At 37.3% G+C, this 19863-nt stretch overlaps 1 protein-coding gene across 5 annotated transcripts in view; it reads right to left on the reverse strand.

The window, feature by feature from the left end:
• Positions 1–19863, reverse strand: part of NUBPL (NUBP iron-sulfur cluster assembly factor, mitochondrial) — a 377447-nt gene that overhangs the window by 143585 nt on the left and 213999 nt on the right. For all 5 annotated transcript variants that reach the window (XM_017895911.1, XM_017895910.1, XM_017895909.1 and 2 more), the window contains one exon: positions 15815–15908. In XM_017895911.1, coding sequence (XP_017751400.1) covers positions 15815–15908 — 94 coding nt within the window. The remainder of the gene's footprint in view (positions 1–15814; positions 15909–19863) is intronic.

The following is a 19863-nucleotide window of genomic DNA, read 5'->3' on the forward strand; positions in this document are numbered from 1 at the left end:
GTGAAAATGGCCATACTGCCCAAGGTAATTTATAGATTCAATGCCATCCCCATCAAGCTACCAATGACTTTCTTCAAAGAATTGGAAAAAACTACTTTAAAGTTCACATGGAACCAAAAAAGAGCCTGCATTGCCAAGACAATCCTAAGCCAAAAGAACAAAGCTGGAGGCATCATGCTACCTGACTTCAAACTTTACTACAAGGCTACAGTAACCAAAACAACATGGTACTGGTACCAAAACAGAGATATAGACCAATGGAACAGAACAGAGGCCTCAGAAATAATACCACACATCTATAACCATCTGATCTTTGACAAACTTGACAAAAACAAGAAATGGGGAAAGGATTTCCTAATCAATAAATGGTGCTGGGAAAACTGGCTAGCCATATGTAGAAAGCTGAAATTGGACCCCTTCCTTATACCTTATACATGAATTAATTCAAGATAGATTGAAGACGTAAATGTTAGAACTAAAACCATAAAAACCCTAGAAGAAAACCTAGGCAATATCATTCAGGACATAGGCATGGGCAAGGACTTCATGACTAAAACACCAAAAGCAATGGCAACAAAAGCCAAAATTGACATGGGATCTAATTAAATTAAAGAGCTTCTGCACAGCACAAGAAACAATCAGAGTAAACAGGCAACCTACAGAATGGGAGACAATTTTTGCAATCTACCCATCTGACAAAGGGCTAATATCCAGAATCTACAAAGAACTTAAACAAATTTACAAGAAAAAAATAAACAACCCCATCAAAAAGTGGGCAAAGGATACGAACAGACACTTTTCAAAAGAAAACATTTATGTAGCCAACAGACACATGAAAAAATGCTCATCATCACTGGTCATCAGAGATGTATAAATCAAAACCACAATGAGATACCATCTCACACCGGTTAGAATGACAATCATTAAAAAGTCAGGAAACAACAGATGCTGGAGAGGATGTGGAGAAAAAGGAATGCTTTTACACTGTTGGTGGGACTGTAAACTAGTTCAACCATTGTGGAAAACAGTGTGGCGATTCCTCAAGGATCTAGAACTAGAAATACAATTTGACCCAGCCATCCCATTACTGGGAATATACCCAAAGGATTATAAAGCATGCTACTATAAAGACACATGCACACGTATGTTTATCGCGGCACTATTCACAATAGCAAAGACTTGGAACCAACCCAATGTTCATCAATGATAGACTGGATTAAGAAAATGTGGCACATATATACCATGGAATACTATGCAGCCATAAAAAAAGGATGAGTTTATGTATTTTGTAGCGACATGGATGAAGCTGGAAACCATCATTCTGAGCAAACTATAGCAAGGATAGAAAACCAAACACCGCATGTTCTCACTCATAGGTGGGAACTGAACAATGAGAACCCCTGGACACGGGGCGGGGAACATCACACACCGGGTCCTGTCGTGGGGTGGGGAGATGGGGGAGGGATAGCAGTAGGAGAAATATCTAATGTAAATGATGAGTTAACGGGTGCAGCAAACCAACACAGCATGTGTATACATATGTAACAAACCTGCATGTTGTGCACATGTACCCTAGAACTTAAAGTATAACAAAAAAAAATCCTTCAAAAAATAAATAAAATAAAAAAGATAAAACCCTTGTATTTTTCCAGTCTTGAATCTATCTTTATATTGATCAGCAAACACCTTGGGGAGCTTACTTGTACACATATGGCTCTACAACTGAAAATACTATTTTGGTTTCCAGTGTTTGTTCATGTTGAACTCTAAGATTAAATATTTTGCATTTCAAATTGTGATGCGCACATAGCTCAGCTTGCTCATGACTACAGCAAACCAATACCAAAGACCGTTTAATAACAGAACACGTTCCTTTTTATACACATTCTTTCCCTAAAACAAACTCTAGAAAGGAGAACTGTTGCTCTCTGATTACCATTACCCTAACTTTATTTAACTAGGTATTTTTCAGGAAATAAAAGAATAGAGACAGAGACTTTATATGGAAAGCTTTGCTCTATTTCCAAATACCGTCATACTTAAGATGTGAAGGCATTCTTCAGAGCGACATTTCAGATCCTGATCAAATTTCTAACATCTATGACCAAGTGCACAAACTTTTTAAAATGTGGGATTTGTATTTTTTCCTACATATAAATGTTTAATGAATTCAAAAGTGGTGTTTTGTATGAATCTGACCACATATTGGTCATTATACTATTCACTGAACTTTTAAGACATTAAGCTCTGTCTGGTATATCATGAAGGAAATGTCCCAAAATTCTTTTCTTTTTTTTTTTGAAATTTTATTTTAGGTTCGGGGTTACATGTGAAGTTTTGTTATATAGGTAAACTTGTGTCACAGGGGTTTGTTGCACAGATTATTTCATCACCCACATATTAAGTCTATTATCCAATAGTCATTTTTTTTTCAGCTCCTTTCCTTCCTCCCACCCTTTACCCTCTGAGAGGCCCCGGTGTGTGTTGTTACTCTCTTTGTATCCATGTGTTCTCACGATTAATTCCCACTTATAAGTGAGAACATGGGGTATTTTTTTGTTCCTGCATTAGGTAGTTAAGGATAATGGCCTCCAGCTCCATCCATGTCCCTGAAAAGGAACATTCTTTTTTATGGACGCACAGTATTCCATGGTGTGTATATATCACATCTTCTTTATTCAGTCTACCACTGATTGGCATTTAGGTTGATTGCATTCTTTGCTATTGTGCTATTGTGAGTAGTAGTGCAATGAATGTACATGTGCGTGTGTCTTTATGACAGAATGATTTATATTCCTTCAGTTATACTCCCAGTAATGGCACTGCTAGGCTGAAAGACAGTTCTGTCTTTAGCTCTTTGAGGAATCACCAGCTTCCACAATGGTTGAGCTAATTTACACTTTCACCAACAGTGTATAAGTGTTACCTTTTCTTTGCAATCTCACCAGCATCTGTTATTTTTCGACTTTGTATTAATAACAGCCATTCTGGCTGGTATGAGATGGTATGTCATTGTGGTTTTGATTTGCATTTCTCTAGTGATCAGTGATTTTGAGCTTTTATTCATATGCTTGTTGGCTGCATGTATGCCTTCTTTTGAAAAGTGTCTGTTCATGTCCTTTGCCCACTTTTTAATGGCTTTATTTTTTTCTTGTAAATAGATGCTGGATATTAGACCTTTGTCAGATGCATAGTTTGTGAATATTTTCTCCCATTCTGTAGGTTGTCTGTTTACTCTGTTGATAGTTTATTTTTGCCGTGCAGAAGCTCTTAATTTTAATGAGATCCCTTTTGCCAATTTTTGCTTTTGTTGTGATTGCTGTTAGCATCTTTGTCATGAAATCTTTGCCATTCCTATGTCCATGATGGTATTGCTAGGTTGTCTTCCAGGGTTTTGATCGTTTTGGGTTTTACATTTAAGTCTTTAATCTATCTTGAGTTGATTTTTGTATATGGTGTAAGGGAGGGTTGCAGCTTCAATCTTCTGCTTATGGCTAGCCAGTTATCCCAGCACCATTTATTAAATAGGGAGTCTTTTCCCCAACGCTTGTTTTTCGTCACCCTTGTTGAAGATCAGATAGTCATAGGTGTGTGGCCTTACTTCTAGGCTCTCTATTCTGTTCCATTGGTCTATGTGCCTGTTTTTGTACTATAAAAAGGAATGAATTATCTCAGAAACTTACTATTCAAATACAGGCTAGATGACCTCTTGATAGGAATTCAGGGAATTCAAACATCAGATGGGTTGGTCTAGACAAGTGATGCTGAAAGCTGATTAAATAAGAATCACCTGGGGAAGCTTTTAAACTCCTGCTCCTTTTCATGTCATAGTTCAGAAGTTATTAATTCTCAAGCTATTTCTTTGAACTCTTAATTGAACTTTTAACTGTAACATCTACCTATTACTTCTACTCCCCACTACACAAAATATACTTGCTTATCTACAATATAAATATTCTGTTCATAGATTTAATGACAGTACAATTTTGCCTTGTGATAGTATGAATTTTCACTAATTTGACTGTACTACTACTGTCTATATTAGCTTACAAACTCATAGAGGGCAAAAACTATGTCCCTTCCCTTGTATTTCATATATGCTCAGCCAAATACAAGAGCCCTAAAGAGTTTACTTCTTCTTAAATTTAGATTGAGAGTTAGGTGTGGTGGTGCATCCCTGTAATCCCAGTTACTTGGGAGGCTAAGGTGGGAGAATCCCTTGAACCAAGGAGTTTGAGACCAGCCTGTGCAATATAGAGAGACTCCATCTCAAAGGAAGAAAGGAAAGAAAGAAAGAATGGAAAGAAAGGAGGAAAAGAAAAGAAAGACAGAAAGCATTTAGTAAATGGCATTATATTTGATTTTATAAATTTGATTCCTAATCTAACTAGAGCTAAAGTTGCAAACTGAATCACCAGGAATGCCTTAAAAGATAAAACCCTGGAATGCAGTTTCCAGTAGTTGGTTACAATTTGTGTAACAACAAAACCAATTTATTTCAGAAAGAATTTTTTTAACTTGATGAATAAAACAATAACTCTTTCCACATCATGCAACTCTTGCCAAGTATCTATTAATTATAACTCTGTCCAACATTTGCATGGAAAGATGGTGTGCTTGAAAAGAGTACAAAATTGATCGCCTCCTTTAATGTTCTGTTCTGGAAATTGAAAACATAAATGAAAACTTAATATTCCTTAATATCAGGAAAAGTAATGTCCTAATTCCTCTACCTTTAAGGTGCAAGGTTATTTTAGAGCTACATTTTGAAGTCATTATAAATTGTAAAGTGTTTAGGGGAACACAGCAACTAAAATCCAAATAGCCAAATGTTTTTTCTTGAGTTTTCAATGTTTTTCCCCCCCCCCCCCAAAAAAAAAACTGGGCATTAGATGCCTATTAAAGAATTACGTCTTGCAAATTTGAAAATAAGAAGTGAAAAAATAGCTTTTTTTTTTTAAAATGAAGATTTTATTTAGTTTCCCTAAGTGAAAATTACTATGTGTCCTTTGCTTTGAAAAGTAAATGCCAAACAATCAAGGAAACTATTAAAGAAATGGCGTATGGGTATTCATTTATTTAACTTGGCACAATAAGTTTCTGATCCTCTAATCCCCAATAGGGTTTCCTCATTACAGAAACCATTGTCCAAATTGGCAGTCAAAGAGTGTTACCATAAAAGAGATAACGTGATTAAGTAAACTGCTGATGGAAGGAAAAATACCAGGGTAGGCAAGTTTAATTTTTTCTCAAGAATTTTTAATGAGTGAATGGAAGTTTAGTCACTGTGACAATAGGCCTGACACCTTTCACAAACAATAAATGCCTTTCACTTTAAACAATGACTGAAATATCACAATGTCTTAATTTAAAACTCCTATCTCATCTCATTTAAATGAGTAAGAGACAGAAAGACCTCTGGCTTTCTATCTGCAGCATCCAGATAGGAAAGGTCCTAGACAGGAAGAAAGGACATCACCTCGTTATCAATTGTCTCATTTCACTTTCTGTTTCCATAACAGAATGTTGGAGACTGGGTAATTTATAAGGAAAATAAGTTTATTTGGCTCATTGTTCTGTAGGCTGGGAAGTCCAAGGGCATGGCAGCAACTTCTGGGGAGAGCCTTCCCACTACATCATGACATTGTGTAGAAAAGAAGAAGGGTGGCCAGGAGCGGTGGCTCACGCCTGTAATCCCAGCACTTTGGGAGGCCCAGGCACTTTGGGAGGCCCAGGCCAGTGGACCACGAGGTCAGGAGATCAAGACCATCCTGGCCAACGTGCTGAAACCCTGTCTCTACTAAAAATACAAAAAAATTAGCCAGGCATGGCGGCATGCACCTGTAGTCCCAGCTACTCGGGAGGCTGAGGTAGGAGAATTGCTTGAACCCGGGAGGCGGAGACTGCAGTGAACCAAGATTGTGCCACTGCACTCCAGCCTGGCGACAGAGCAAGACTCTGTCTCAAAAAAAAAAAAAAAAAAAAAAAAGGAAGAAGAAGGGCAAGTAAATCGTGTGCTAAGGAGATTTTAAGAATAAGTTAAACTTGTTTTTATTATATTACAACCTGCTCTGGAGAGAACTCCCTCCCTCCTGTAAGAACTAATTAACGCCCTTGAGAATTAACTCATTCCTGGGATAAGGGCATTCGTTTATTCATGAGGATAGAGCCCTGATGACGCAATCACTTCTTAAAAGTCCACACCTCTTAATAATGTTACATTAGCAAGTAAGTTTCTAACACATGAACTTTTGTGGGACACAGTCAAACCACAGCAATAATATAACACCAAACTGTTAATGCAACTTTTCTTGAGCCCATCAATATTCAGCATATTAACTAGCTCACTACTGTCATACACAGTGGCTTCTCTCTCTCTAGGAGATAAGAAATCAAAATAGGACTCACACTAGGACTGTCTAGCTGTGTCCTGTACCACTTCTGCTGTTCCCTGGAAGAAAACAGAAGGAACAAAGAAGGGATCATGATAGCTTCCCACTTAGTTGCTCAGTCTTTGTTCGTTCTATTATAAGAACAATTTCCAAAAGTTTCATTCCTATATCAATCTTTACTTAATAACGTGAAGGGGAACTTTTTTCTAACTATCCTATCAAAATAAACTCTTCCATCTATTACTCCCCATTACACAAAATATACTTGTATCACTGCTCATCTACAACATCAATATTCTGTTTGTAGGTTTATGACAGTATAATTTTGCCTTGTGATAGTATTAATTTTCACTAATTTGACTGTACTACTGGTGTCTAAATTAGCTTACAGTCTTTTAGAGGGCAGAGATTCTGTCCGCTTTCTTTGTATTTCATCTGTGTCAAGCTGTTAATTCACAATTATAGCCATGAAGAAGCAATGTTGTGTTAATTATTCCACTTGCGGCAGTCTCCCTCCGCATTCCTTAAACTCTGCCCAAATGCCCTCTGCCCTGATCAGTCCCCCAGGAGCTGACCTCTGTGGACTGTATCACCCAAGTTTCCTTGCCTTCTGGCTCTCAATGAGGATCTACTATGAGGAGGGACAAACAGGAGATGAGACTGTGGGAGGAGAAAGAATTTGAAGTTTTATTACCTACCTCACCCAACACTCCTTCCTGCCTTGTAGCAGTGCTGGGAAGAGCCACAGCTTCCTCTATCAGGCAACCCCTTTTCCATGGCTCCAGCAGGCTCCAAGTTCCACTAACACAGTTCACTCCCTTGCCCCTTCCAGTGGAAGGGCAATAACAAGTTGTACTGTCACTAGTCCCTGGGTACGTCACCATCTCTGGTTGGTTTCCTTTAACTAGTCGCTTCATTAAACTTTCTTTTATTAATTCATTTTAAGGTGTGTCATCTGTTTCCTGCTAGGACTCTAATACAGCACTTTAATATAAATAAATTACTAAAACTCTCCAATCCTTAAAAAGAGAAAACATGCTTCACATATTTCATATGAAGCATAAAGTCTACTTAATTCCAAGAGTTGAAGTCAAATGGAGACAGTCTTCAGATATCATACACAGCACTTCAGTTGAAACAAAGAAGGAAAAATATTTAACACAAAAAAGAAATAAGTTTTTTTAAATTTAAAGTTTCTTCTTATATGGTCACACCTCATTTTATTGCACTTCACTTTACTGCACTTCACAGATACTGCATTTTTTACAAATTAAAGGTTTGTAGCAAACCTGTGTCAAGCAAGTCTACCCGTGCCATTTTTCCAACAGCATACATAGTCACATTTTGTGGCTGTGTGTCACATTTTGGTAATTCTTGCAATATTTCAGACTTTTTCATTAAGGTTATATCTGTTATGGTGATCTGTGATCAGTGATCTTTCATGTTACTATTATAACTGTTGTGGGGTGCCACAAACCACACCCATATATAAGACGACAATCCTATTGATATTATTGATATTATGTTGTATGTATTCTCACTGTACCAAATAACATTCGTGATTCATGGGCAGGGGTCAAAATATCAAGATGAACAGGAGTTTGGAAGAAGTTTATTCCAGCCCTCACAGATGACTTTTGGGGGTTCCAGACTTCAGTGAAGGAAATAACTGCAGATGTGGTGGAAACAGCGAGAGAATTATTAGAATTAGAAGTGGGATCTGAAGATGTGATTGAATTGCTGAAATCTCATTATCAAACTTGAACAGATAAGGAATTGCTTTAGCAAATAAAGTGGTTTACTGAGATGGAATCTACTTTTGGTGATGATGCTGTGAACACTGTTGAAATGACAACAAAGTATTTAGAATATTACGCACACTTAGTTGATAAAGCAGAAGCATGGCTTGAGAAGACTGACTCCAATTTTGAAAGATATTCTACTATTGGTTAAATGCTATCAAACAGCATCACATGCTATCTTTCCTGAAAGGGAGTCAGTTGATACAGCATACTTCTTTGTTGTCTTATTTTAAGAAAATGCCGCAGCCACTCCAACCATCAGCAACTGCCACCCTGATCAGTCAGTAGCCACAATCATGAAGGCAAGACACTTTGCCAGCAAAAAAAGTATGACCTGCTGAAGGCTTGGATGACCATTAGCATTTTTAGCAATAAAATATTTAAGGAATGTACATTTTTAAAGACATAATGTTGTGTACAGTTCATAGACTACTGTATAGTGTAAACAAAAGTTTTGTATGTACTAAGAAACCAAAAAGTTCATGAGACTTACTTGATGACAATATTTGCTTTATTGAGGTGGTCTGGAACCAAACCTGTGATACTCCCAAGGTGTACCTGTAATGAGGTTGTTATCCATTCTATGTAACAAGATGGAGCATATACAAAGAGTTGGTAATTAGAAATTCTTTATCTTATTTCTTGCAGTGATGTTTAGTAAGGTACTAAACACCTTTCTGATTCTCTATCCTTACTTGTGGAGAACTTAACTCCACAGACTTGTAAGGATCAAATAAGATAATGAATGTAAAGATTCCACCTAAATGTGTAGTATTTTCTAGAAACTACATGTACACTATAAAAAAGGTGGTTTTTTTTGTGGGGGGGGGGTGGCAGTTGTATCTTATATCTAGCTAATATCAAGATTCAAGATTCTCTTTCAGAATACTACACTTTCTGTGTGGACAGGTCTGCCTCTACGCATTTTCCAAAAGAATGTCTCTTTCCAAGTATAAAACATCTGATTTTATTCTCAACATAGCTTACAGAAATGCAAAATTGATAGAAAGGCTCTTTCTAATTCACGACATTTCACTACTAACCGCCCTGCCCACAAAAAAACTTTTTGATAGTGTTCCTGTAGTTTCTAGAAAATAGTACACATTTAGATGGAGGCTTTACATTCATTATCTTATTTGATCCTTACAAGTCTGTGGAGTTAAGCAAGTTTCCCACAGGTAAGGACAGAGGATCAGAAAGGTATTTAGCACCTTACTAAACATCACTTCAAGTAAATAAAGATAATTTCTTTTTTTTTTTTTTTCAAGAAAGGTATTTAGCACCTTACTACATCACTTCAAGTAAATAAGATAATTTCTTTCTTTCTTTTTTTTTTGAGACGGAGTCTTGCTTTGTCGCCCAGGCTGGATTGCAGTGGCAGGATCTCTGCTCACTACAAGCTCTGCCTCCCGGGTTGACGCCATTCTCCTGCCTCAGCCTCCAAAGTAGCTGGGACTACAGGTACCCACCACCAGCCCCGGCTAATTTTTTGTATGTTTAACAGAGACGGGGTTTCACCGTGTTAGCCAGGATGGTCTCGTTCTCTGGATCTCGTGATCTGCCTGCCTGGGCCTCCCAAAGTGCTGGGATTACAGGTGTGAGCCACCACGCCCCATGTAAATAAGGTAATTTCTAATTACTGTATTACAGTGGAACAACACTAGGAACAACACTAGTTATTCTCATTAGTAATTTAATATACAGCCTGCAAGTAATCAAATAGCAAATGCCTACCTGCACACTACTATCCCACACACTAAAACAAAGGGAATACTAAAAGGCATCAACAGATCACATGGATATTATATACGGTACAGCAAAAAAAAAAAAAAAAAAAAAAAACCATAAATAAATACCTAAAATGAAAGTAGTTTTCTCTCAGAGGGAAAATAAAATAAAATGCATATTTCCTTGAAAAATGCTTCCTTTAACATATACACAGAAAAAACACTTGGGTGAGAAGGAGTCAGGGTGAGGGGCTCATAGGATGAATCAGCAGGATGGTAAGAAAGATAAGGGGGCACAAAACTTTCTACATAAACAGTAATAGCTAGTCAGAGTAGCTTTGTCATTTACTCAGTTAATATTAATTGTATAAGCTATAGGCCAAAGTACTTTAAGAGATACTATGATAAATAGGAAATATTTTTTGCATTCAAGCAGCTTCCAGCCTAGTTGGAAAGATAACACAGTCACAGATAAAACACTCATTCATTGATTCAACATTTCCTGAGTAGTTGCAGAAAGGCACTGAGTTTGGCACCCTGAGAAATGCAAAGATGAATGAAAAACAGCCTAGCCCTCCAGGAAGTTAACAGTCTGCTAGAGAAGATAACATAGGTATGCAGGTTTTGAATGAAGAACATCAGAAGTGCTATAGGAATGAGCCAAACATTATGCTATGTGATTTCCAAATGAGGGGGAAGTGATTCCTAAGTGGGGATTTGGGGAAGATGGCAGGGAGTAGACATTTGAGCTAGATAGCTTTTAAAGATTACACAGGATTTGAGTACTCACTGACGAGGAGGAAAGGCATTCTAAGTGAGAATCAACTGCGTTTTAAAGACAGACTCTGGAAAGTAAAGGGAAGGTGGGAGTAGTGAGTACAAAGGGTTTTTTTTAGAGGGATCCAAATTATACGAAGGTGTTTACTGGGAAGGAGAGAGAGGTCAAATTACAGGGATACTCAAATGGGAATCTAAAGAGCTTATGTTGTTTATAGGATATGGGACATAAGAAAAGGTAGAAGAACACAGAGTATCTTACAAGAGTTCTAAAGTCAATGATAAGGAAAGAAAAACTGGGTTTATAATTAGAGAACATATAATTTAGTTAAGTCTGAAAGAGCAGACATGATTCTGACAGGCTGTTACAGGTTATGTAAATTTATGAAAGTCATGATTCAGCCAGGCCAGCAATTTCTTGGTTGCTGCCATTCCCTCGAAATCTTGGGAACTGGATCATTTTTGGTAGCTTTTTAGATATGCTATCTGTGAAATGACACTGGCCTGAATAAACCCAAACCTCAGGAACTAAGGCTTTAACATACACACTTTAACACACACATAGACACAATCACATGCTCCCCAAATTCCCTTCAACATCCTTTTGGTAGAACATTTTATTGTTTGCTACTTTTTTTTTTGTTGTTTATCTGCATTTCCTTGCTGCTATTTTTTATAATTATAAAATTAATACAAATTAATACAACTTCAATGTAGGAAATCTAGTCTTTCATTGTTATCCATTTTAATACTGACTTAATAACCACAATATGAATGTACTAACACTCACTGCTACAATTCTATACAGAGAGCCAGGGTGTCTGAAAATGGGCCATATGTTCAAGACTGGTATATGAATGAGCACAAAGATAATACTGGTCTCTTCAAGAACCACTTGGGGCTATACTCCTAAAAGAAGAAGAAAACTGCTTCTAGACTACCTCCAGAATTCTCCTGGAATGTGTGAGTTAAAGAGGACCAAAGTAGTCTCTCAGGACTCAAAAAAATTACTGAATATAGTAAGCACCAATCCAGACCACGAGTTGGATATTCAGCCCCTAGGGGTCCACAAATTTAGGCATATTCACAGATAAATTTATTTTTTATCAGGGATTACCTAGATTAGAATAATTTCAACCTAAATTAATTTTAATGGACTAGGGCTAAACTCAGAAAAATCTATGAGTCAAACATTGTTGGGTTTTACATTAGGCCAGTCTGATGTAGAGGTCAACAGCATAAGCTTTAAACTCTGTCAAAATGAATATAAAACTTAGCTATGATTTACTGTAATTGTGTTTTCTTATGAAAGCCACTAAACCCTTTTGAGATTTAAGAAAACAAATCATATAACACCTGTAAGAATTAAATTTGAAAATTAATGTATGGAAGACTGTCATCCAATGGCAGTTTATTATTAACAGGCAATCACCATGATACCATTTCATACAGAAATCTACTGCCCATAAAGAATTAGTGGTTTTCATTGATTAAATTATTAAAGAACAAGCAAAGAAAGCAAGGTATGGAGCAATCCTGAATGTTCTACAATGTATCGTATTTATTCTTCAAGGTCCATCTCCATGAAGTGTTTTGTATTCCCCTTAATCTCACAGTCTCTTCCTTTGAAACCCATAGCCTGGGTTTAGATCTCTCATAAGCACTTCTCATAAGTCATACATGTTCTTTTCTTACCAGCCACTCTCTCCTGCTCCTCACCTTGCTCTACCTCTTAGAGCTAGGGCTTTTAACCTGAGGAGTGTAAACTTCCTAAATTTATATACAAAATTAGTGTTTCTGTATACCATATATAAATATATTTTCCTGGAGAAAATCCATAGTATTCATCAAATTCTCATAAAAACTCTGAAAGTCAAAAAAGGTAAGGAACTCTGGTCTAGGGAATAGACTGATTTACTCATCCTTTTCTCCTCTACAGTGCTACGCATTTACCTTGCATATGAATCAAAATTTATTGATATAATGGTTTAATAATAAATCATAAAATAAATTTTAGGTTTTAAATCTTTTTTTATTTTTATTTGTTTTTGAAACAGGGTCTTACTCTATCACCCAGTTTGGAGTGCAATGGCTTGAATACAGCTCACTGCAGCCTCGACCTTCAGGGCTCAAGTGATCTTCCTGCCTTAGCCTCCTAAGTAGCTGGGACCACCAGTGCACGCCACCACCCCCAGATGACTTTTTTTTCTTTAATTCTTTTGTACAGATGGGGTCTCATTATATTGCCCAGGCTGGTCTTGAACTCCTGGGTTCAAGTGATCCTCCTGCCTCGGCCTCCTAAAGTGCTGGGATTATAGGTAAGAGCCGCCACACCTGGCATTAATGCAGTCTTTCAAAATATATTTTCTTGCTTGGTCTTCCTTTAATGTAAAAAACACATTAAGAATAGTGGTTATCAGAGGCTGAGGAGAATGGAGGATCTACAGAGAGTTACTGGTTTTTGTTTTTGTTTTTTTTTTGGGACGGAATCTTGCTCTCCTGCCCAGGCTGGAGTGCAGTGGTGTGATCTTGGCTCACTGCAAGCTCCACCTCCCGGGTTCACGCCATTCTCCTGTCTCAGACTCCCGAGTAGCTGGGACTACAGGTGCCCACCACCACACCCAGCTAATTTTTTTGCATTTTTAGTAGAGACGAGGTTTCACTATGTTAGCCAGGATGGTCTCGATCTCCTGACCTCGTAATCCACCTGCCTCGGCCTCCCAAAGTGCTGGGGTTACAGGCATGAGCCACAGCACCCCACCAGAGTTACTGTTTAATGGCTCCAAAGTTTCAGTTTGAGAAGATGAAGTCTCTGGCGATGGCAGTGGTGATGGCTGCACAACAACGTCAATATATTAATAGTACTACTTAACTGTTCTGCACATTTCACCACCACAACAAAAAAAGACTGTCTTACTCTCATGTAATATTAATTGCCTATTACATGGCTGACTTTTCATCAGAGGAAAGGAAAAAAGAAATACACTGGTTAAATTTTAGGATATAAGAAAGAATGGGGAAGAAAATGTCAGCCTCTATCTATATACAATGCTGGTGTTGGAGTATAAATACAAACTAAAATAGGGTAATTTAATCATAAATCTTGTCCAAAGGAGCTTAAAGAAAAGTATAATGGAGAAAAAGACTGCTTAGGCAACATCAGTTTACCTGTGTGAGGTAACTTAAACTTTTCCAAGGTGCCAAGTCACTACTCAAGGCATAAATGATAATTTAGCCCAATTTTACTAATGTATTATCTATATGAATAATGTAAGCATTTTGTATGCTTGCAAAAGGCATTCCAAGGTATCAGAAGCACATTTTTTTTTAATGAACATTTGGTAAATATTCTCAAAATTTGTAAATATAAAATCCTAAAATGATAAATACCTTAAAAGAAAACAGCAAAAAAAGAAAGAAAATCACAGTATGAAAAAATGAATTATTTTCATATATCATTTTACTCCCATCTCATACTTTACAGCCTGCCTTACCAAAGAAAAAGTCTCAGACTCCATTAAGATTATAAATATGTTAAAATAGCAAAAGTATCTCTATTAATAAGGTTATACCTGATATTTCCAAATAACATGTATATTTTGTCAAAAACTTAGATTCTAAATCTTTTAATCATTAAATGTCAATGATATTGTTTGGCAATCAGCATATAACTAATTAGCAAAGACACTTTAAAATTCCATTATTTTCCCAGAAATCCTTTCATATATGAGAGATTCGCAACTATTTATCTAGTGGAATCTAGGAAAATCTTTAGAAACAGATTCAATATAAAGGGTAACTACCGTACTAATATTTAAATTCCATATCATAAAAAAGATATGCACTACCATATTGAAGAATTATGTATTTTATATAAGCTATGTTTATTGTTTTCTTGACTTTAATATTAATTAGCAGACTATAAGATTCTCCCACAGTTGTATTTACCAAAAAGCCAATTTTCCTAATATTTATTCTTATTCAGTGTTCACTCAATAAATATTTGCCGAGTGCCTGTCATGTACCAGTGGTATAAGTGCTGCACAGCAGTGAACCAGTCATGTTCTGCCTAAAAAATACTTAAATGCTACTGCTTTCCCAGAACACAGATTTATACTACCACCTTTGTGAAGTGTTAGAGCAGACAGATAGCTAGACATGAGCAGGAAACAGAGCGCCTGAGAAAAGGAGGACTAGAAAATCTCACATCCCAGAGACTACCCAAAACCTGCATGCTGGGTATGAGTAGACAGGAGCGGAAATACCTATGCAGAAAGGAACACCCTGAAATACCCCTTAAGATGCCCAGTAATTGCTCACTCTATAGTTAACCTGTCAGAATGTAGCTAGCTACATGCTGATAAGGAGGGAAAGAGTTGGGCAAAAGGGAAATTCTTAAGAGATACACAGGCACAGTAAGTACAGATTTAACCGCTATACGACCTTCCTGGGGTGGCGGTAAGGAGCAACAATGCCATTAAGTAGACTTCATATCCAACACTGGGCAGACACATGTGCATCAACTCAGAGTAAGAGAATCCCACAAAACTGTGGCAGGAACTAGTCAGGGACAAGGTAGAGACTTAAAGCAGAAGTGGGAAACTAGCCAAAGACCAAGGCCGAGACTTGAGACAGACAGGAACTTAAAGAAAGAGTTCAACACAATGAAAACTGCAATGTTGAACTCTCAGGGCTGTTGGCTCATTTTCTTTCAAGCAGCTCACTCTGCCTCCTCTTTCAGAGCGTACTGTCTCTGCTACTACTTAACCCTTGCTGTTCCTACTGCTGTTTTTCCAGCCTGCTCCTCTCTTGGCATGTACTTTCTTCAATAAATTCTGTTCTTTTTGCTAAAATTGTCTCTTGGACAAATTCTTTCTCCCAAGAACAACAAGAACCAGAGACTTTGCTCTTCCTAGTAACAAAAGTGTAATGGTTTCATAAATATACTTATTCTGGTAATATTTTGAATAATTTATGCTTCTGATCTCTAATGAAAATTTATAAGTGAATGAATATTTTAAGATAAAATATTTGCCTGATGTGGAGTTTGTGTTTTGGTATAGCAATAACAACACATCAAAAAAAGTACAAATTACCTTAAACTTTGAAGATTTACCTGTTATAGGAATATTCTGTGAGACTGATAGCTGCACATCTCCAGTTCCTGGTGGCATGTCAACAACTAAGTAGTCCAGCTGACCCCAATCTACCTAAAAAGATGACATAGATTATATCATTGTATAAAAATTCAATGTTGAATAGTGATGTAAACAAAATTAATGTGCTAATAATAAATCTAAAATCATAGCTATCACTTGAGCCATTGCTAGGTACAAGGCACTATGCTAAGTCCGAAGGATACATGGATGAATAAATGACAGGCCCTTCCACTAGGAGGCCTTCTTTGAATGGCAAGTTTAAATTTCCAGATGACTCATCCCCATACATACATGCTAATGTTGAATTCATTTCCCAGTAGGCTTCTATTTAGGACCATTCACTTATTTTTACCGGGTGTAGCCCACATTTTGCCTAAAGAAGGTATTAGTTTTTTGTCCTTTTTTATTTTTTTAATTTTGCATTTCCCATGCGATATAATTTTTTTAAGTTTATATTTCCTTCACAAAATACAATAATGAAAACCAAAATTTAATAATAAAAAATTTAATATAACTTGAGTCCCAATATTATTAAGGTTTTCTTTCTTTCTTTCAAGGCATTTATTTATACCCAGAATATTCACCTATATAATGAAGTCCTTAATGCTCAACCTTCATTTAGATAGGTCTCAAGGGTACCTCAGGTTCTTTACTCCTCAGATACTTCTTTCCTTTAATGGAGTCCCTAGTATCCATTAATGGCCCAAGGATCTTCTCAATTGTAAAGCAGAAATGTGGAATCACACTAACTCTTCCTTTTCCTTCACTATCCCTAATCAGTTATTCTGCCTTCTAAAAATCTCTCAAACACACTCACTTCTCTGTTTCTCCACTGCCAAGAACCCAAGTGAGGCCACCGCCATCTATTATTATTAAAGCCTCCCAAACAACCTCTCTGGCTCCAGCACTGCCTATCTAGTCTATGCCTAACAAATACTGGAAAATGGAAATTTGATAGTACTACATTTTGTTTAAAACTCTTCTCTTGCCTTTAGGATAATATCTAAGCTTAAGCTCTAGAACACTCTGCCTCTTCTTCTTCGCTTGCTAATTCTTCTTCATTCTTCAGATCTCTGCTTAAAATTCAGTTCTTTGGGGAAATCTCCACTAACTCCCATTAGATTAAAGTGTTTCTACTACATACTTCCCCTAATCATGTATTCATTCATTTGCCCAAGAAATGTTTACTGAATACCTACTATGTATTGGGTATTGAGCTAAGTATTGACAATTAAATGGTATCATGATTCCTGCCCTCAAAGAAGTTACAATATAGAGACAGAGATATCGGGTAGATAACTATCCTTATAAATACATAATCACCAGCTTTACAATATAAGAGGCACTGTGAAGACAGTAAAATGTGCACAGGAAAGAGCTTGCTAACTTTGAGAAATTGAAAGATCAATATGGCTAGAGAGCAGTGAGTGAAGAGAAGGGTATCATTCATTTACTGTTGTTTCATGATCTGTCTTCCTATAAAACTGTAACTGAGTTAGATCACCTTAGCACAGAATGTACTAACAGGAGACGCTTAAGACGTTTTCTTTCAAGGAATGAATGGCTAAATGAACACATGCAAAGGCTTGATTTTTTTAAACCTAAGTGGAAACGGTATATAATTTCGTATTGTGCTCCTTAAAACTTAATAACATGTAATATGTCCTTTCCATAGAATCATGCTTTTACTTATTTATTTATTCATTTTTGTGATAGGGTCTCGCTCTATCACCCAGGCTGGAATGCAGTGGCATGCTCACAGCTCACTGCAGCTTCAAGCTCCTGGGCTGAGGTGATCCTCCTGCCTCAGCCTCCCTAATAGCTGAGACTATAGACATGTGCCACCATGTCTGGCCAATTTTTGTATTTTTTGTAGAGACAGGGTTTTGATGTTTCCGGTCATTTGACCCAGAGACATGTCAGTCTGCCAGTGCTAGGAGTTTTCGTGCCAAAAATATAAAAGCAAAACTATTCTTCATCTTTTTGGGGTATGGTTTTGTCAACCTGAACTAATCGAAAGGATCAGAATCCAGTTTAAAAGAGTTTATTCATATGAAAGACTAGGAATGGCCATCCAGGAAACACAGACTCCAGAGAAATGGAGTCAGCACTCTGAAGTTAAAAGTTAAGGTCTTGCATATAGGAAGAAAACAAAGAAATTTAACAGGATCACAACATTTTCTATACAAGGCTAATTTATGAGTTATAACAATTTAGTTACAGTTTATTTTCTTTTCCCTATGGCTTGTTTTCTTTACAGCTGGTTTTCATTTCCTTTCCAATTTAAGAGTATATTTAATATTCCATCTTAAGACAATGTGATAGTCACGAAGTCTTTGTATGAGAAAGGTTAAGAGGGAAGTTAATCTATAAGGAAAATCAACAGAGAAGAGGGAAGGAATCTTCCCTGACACGCTTTATTCATTTACGACATTGTACAAAACACTGAAACATTATATGTAAGAACAAAGGCTAATCTGTAATCAGAGAAACAGTTATACCTTTCTAGGTTACAGTTGCCTGTCATGTGACTCAGGCTTCATGATCACATTTCTTTAATGGCTCAAAATAATTTAAAGCTCCAGCGACTTAGATTTTCAATTATTTATTTCCACAGTTTCACAGACGTTGGTCATGGGTAGTCTCCGGGTAACTATTTTTCAAGAATCTCTTGAACCCAGGGGGCAGGGTTGCAGCAAGCCAAGGCTGCAACACTGCATTCCAGCCTGGGCGACAGCGAGATTCCGTCTCAGAAAACAACAACAACAATAAAACTGCTATTAAGGTTCCAAGGAACTAAAAATACTTCACGGCTAAGGCAATTCATTTCAAATGACTCTAAATTGAATTTAAGGTACCTGAAAAACACCTGGGCCAGTACATTCATCACACATAGTAGGCTTTCTATAAAGGCTTGCTGATAAACCAAGCATACGACCATGGGCACAACCTAATGCTTAGACTGAGTAGTAAGTACTGAATTAGGAGGTGGACACCACATGGCAGGATCCAGGATCCAATCAGATTGAGCCCTGGCATACCCTATGGCAGGATCCAATCAGATCAGGCTTCCTGGCATCACCTCGTTGCAAGATATAATAAGATCATACCTCATTAGCCTATGCTTATAAAAGCTGACCAGCCCCCAGCTCAGGGAGACGGATTTGAGCATTTCCTTCTGTCTCCTTGTCAGCTGACTCACAATAAACCTTTCTCAATGTAAAAAGCTGGTGCTTTGGTGTTTGGATTTCCATTGTCCACAGGCAAACTAACCCAATTGGTTTGGTGACAAAATGATGGCCATGAAAGAACCAAAAGTAGGTCTCTACTTGATTTCTTAAATTTAATAGAAAGACTAAATATGTTTGGTCTCTAAAATTATGCTATAGGGAAACATGTTTTCTAATAATTACAAAATGGTTCTTATTTGTAAAAGACTGATATACAATAGGCAATTCAAGATTTCTATGTTTTTTGTTTGTTTGTTTGTTTTTCTAGATGAAGTGTCACTCTGTCACCCAGGCTGGAGTGCAGTGGCACAATCTTGGCTTACTGCAACCTCATCTCCCAGGTTCAAGTGATCCTCTCACCTCAGCCTCCCCAGTAGCTGGGATTACAGGCACCCGCCACCACAACTGGTTAATTTTTTTGTATTTTTAGTAGAGACGGGGTTTCACCATATTGGCCAGGCTGGTCTCAAACTCCTGATCTCAGGTGATATGCCTACCTTGGCCTCCCAAAGTGCTGGGATTACAGGTGTAAGCCACCACATCCAGCAAGATTTCTATGTTTTTAATAAAATTTAAGGTTACTATGTGTTAAAAATTCTAATTTATAATTCTTCAAATGAACTGTGCCAAAAGGTGTTGTTTGTTTTTTGAGATGGAGTCTCGCTCTGTCACCCAGGCTGGAGTGCAGAGGTACGATCTCAGTTCAGTGCAACCTCCACCTCCCAGGTTCAAGCAATTCTCCAGCCTCAGCCTCCTGAGTAGCTGGGATTTCAGGC

The sequence above is a fragment of the Rhinopithecus bieti genome, unplaced genomic scaffold, assembly GCF_001698545.2.
Source record: "Rhinopithecus bieti isolate Rb0 unplaced genomic scaffold, ASM169854v2 scaffold_21703, whole genome shotgun sequence".
Lineage (NCBI taxonomy): Eukaryota > Metazoa > Chordata > Mammalia > Primates > Cercopithecidae > Rhinopithecus > Rhinopithecus bieti.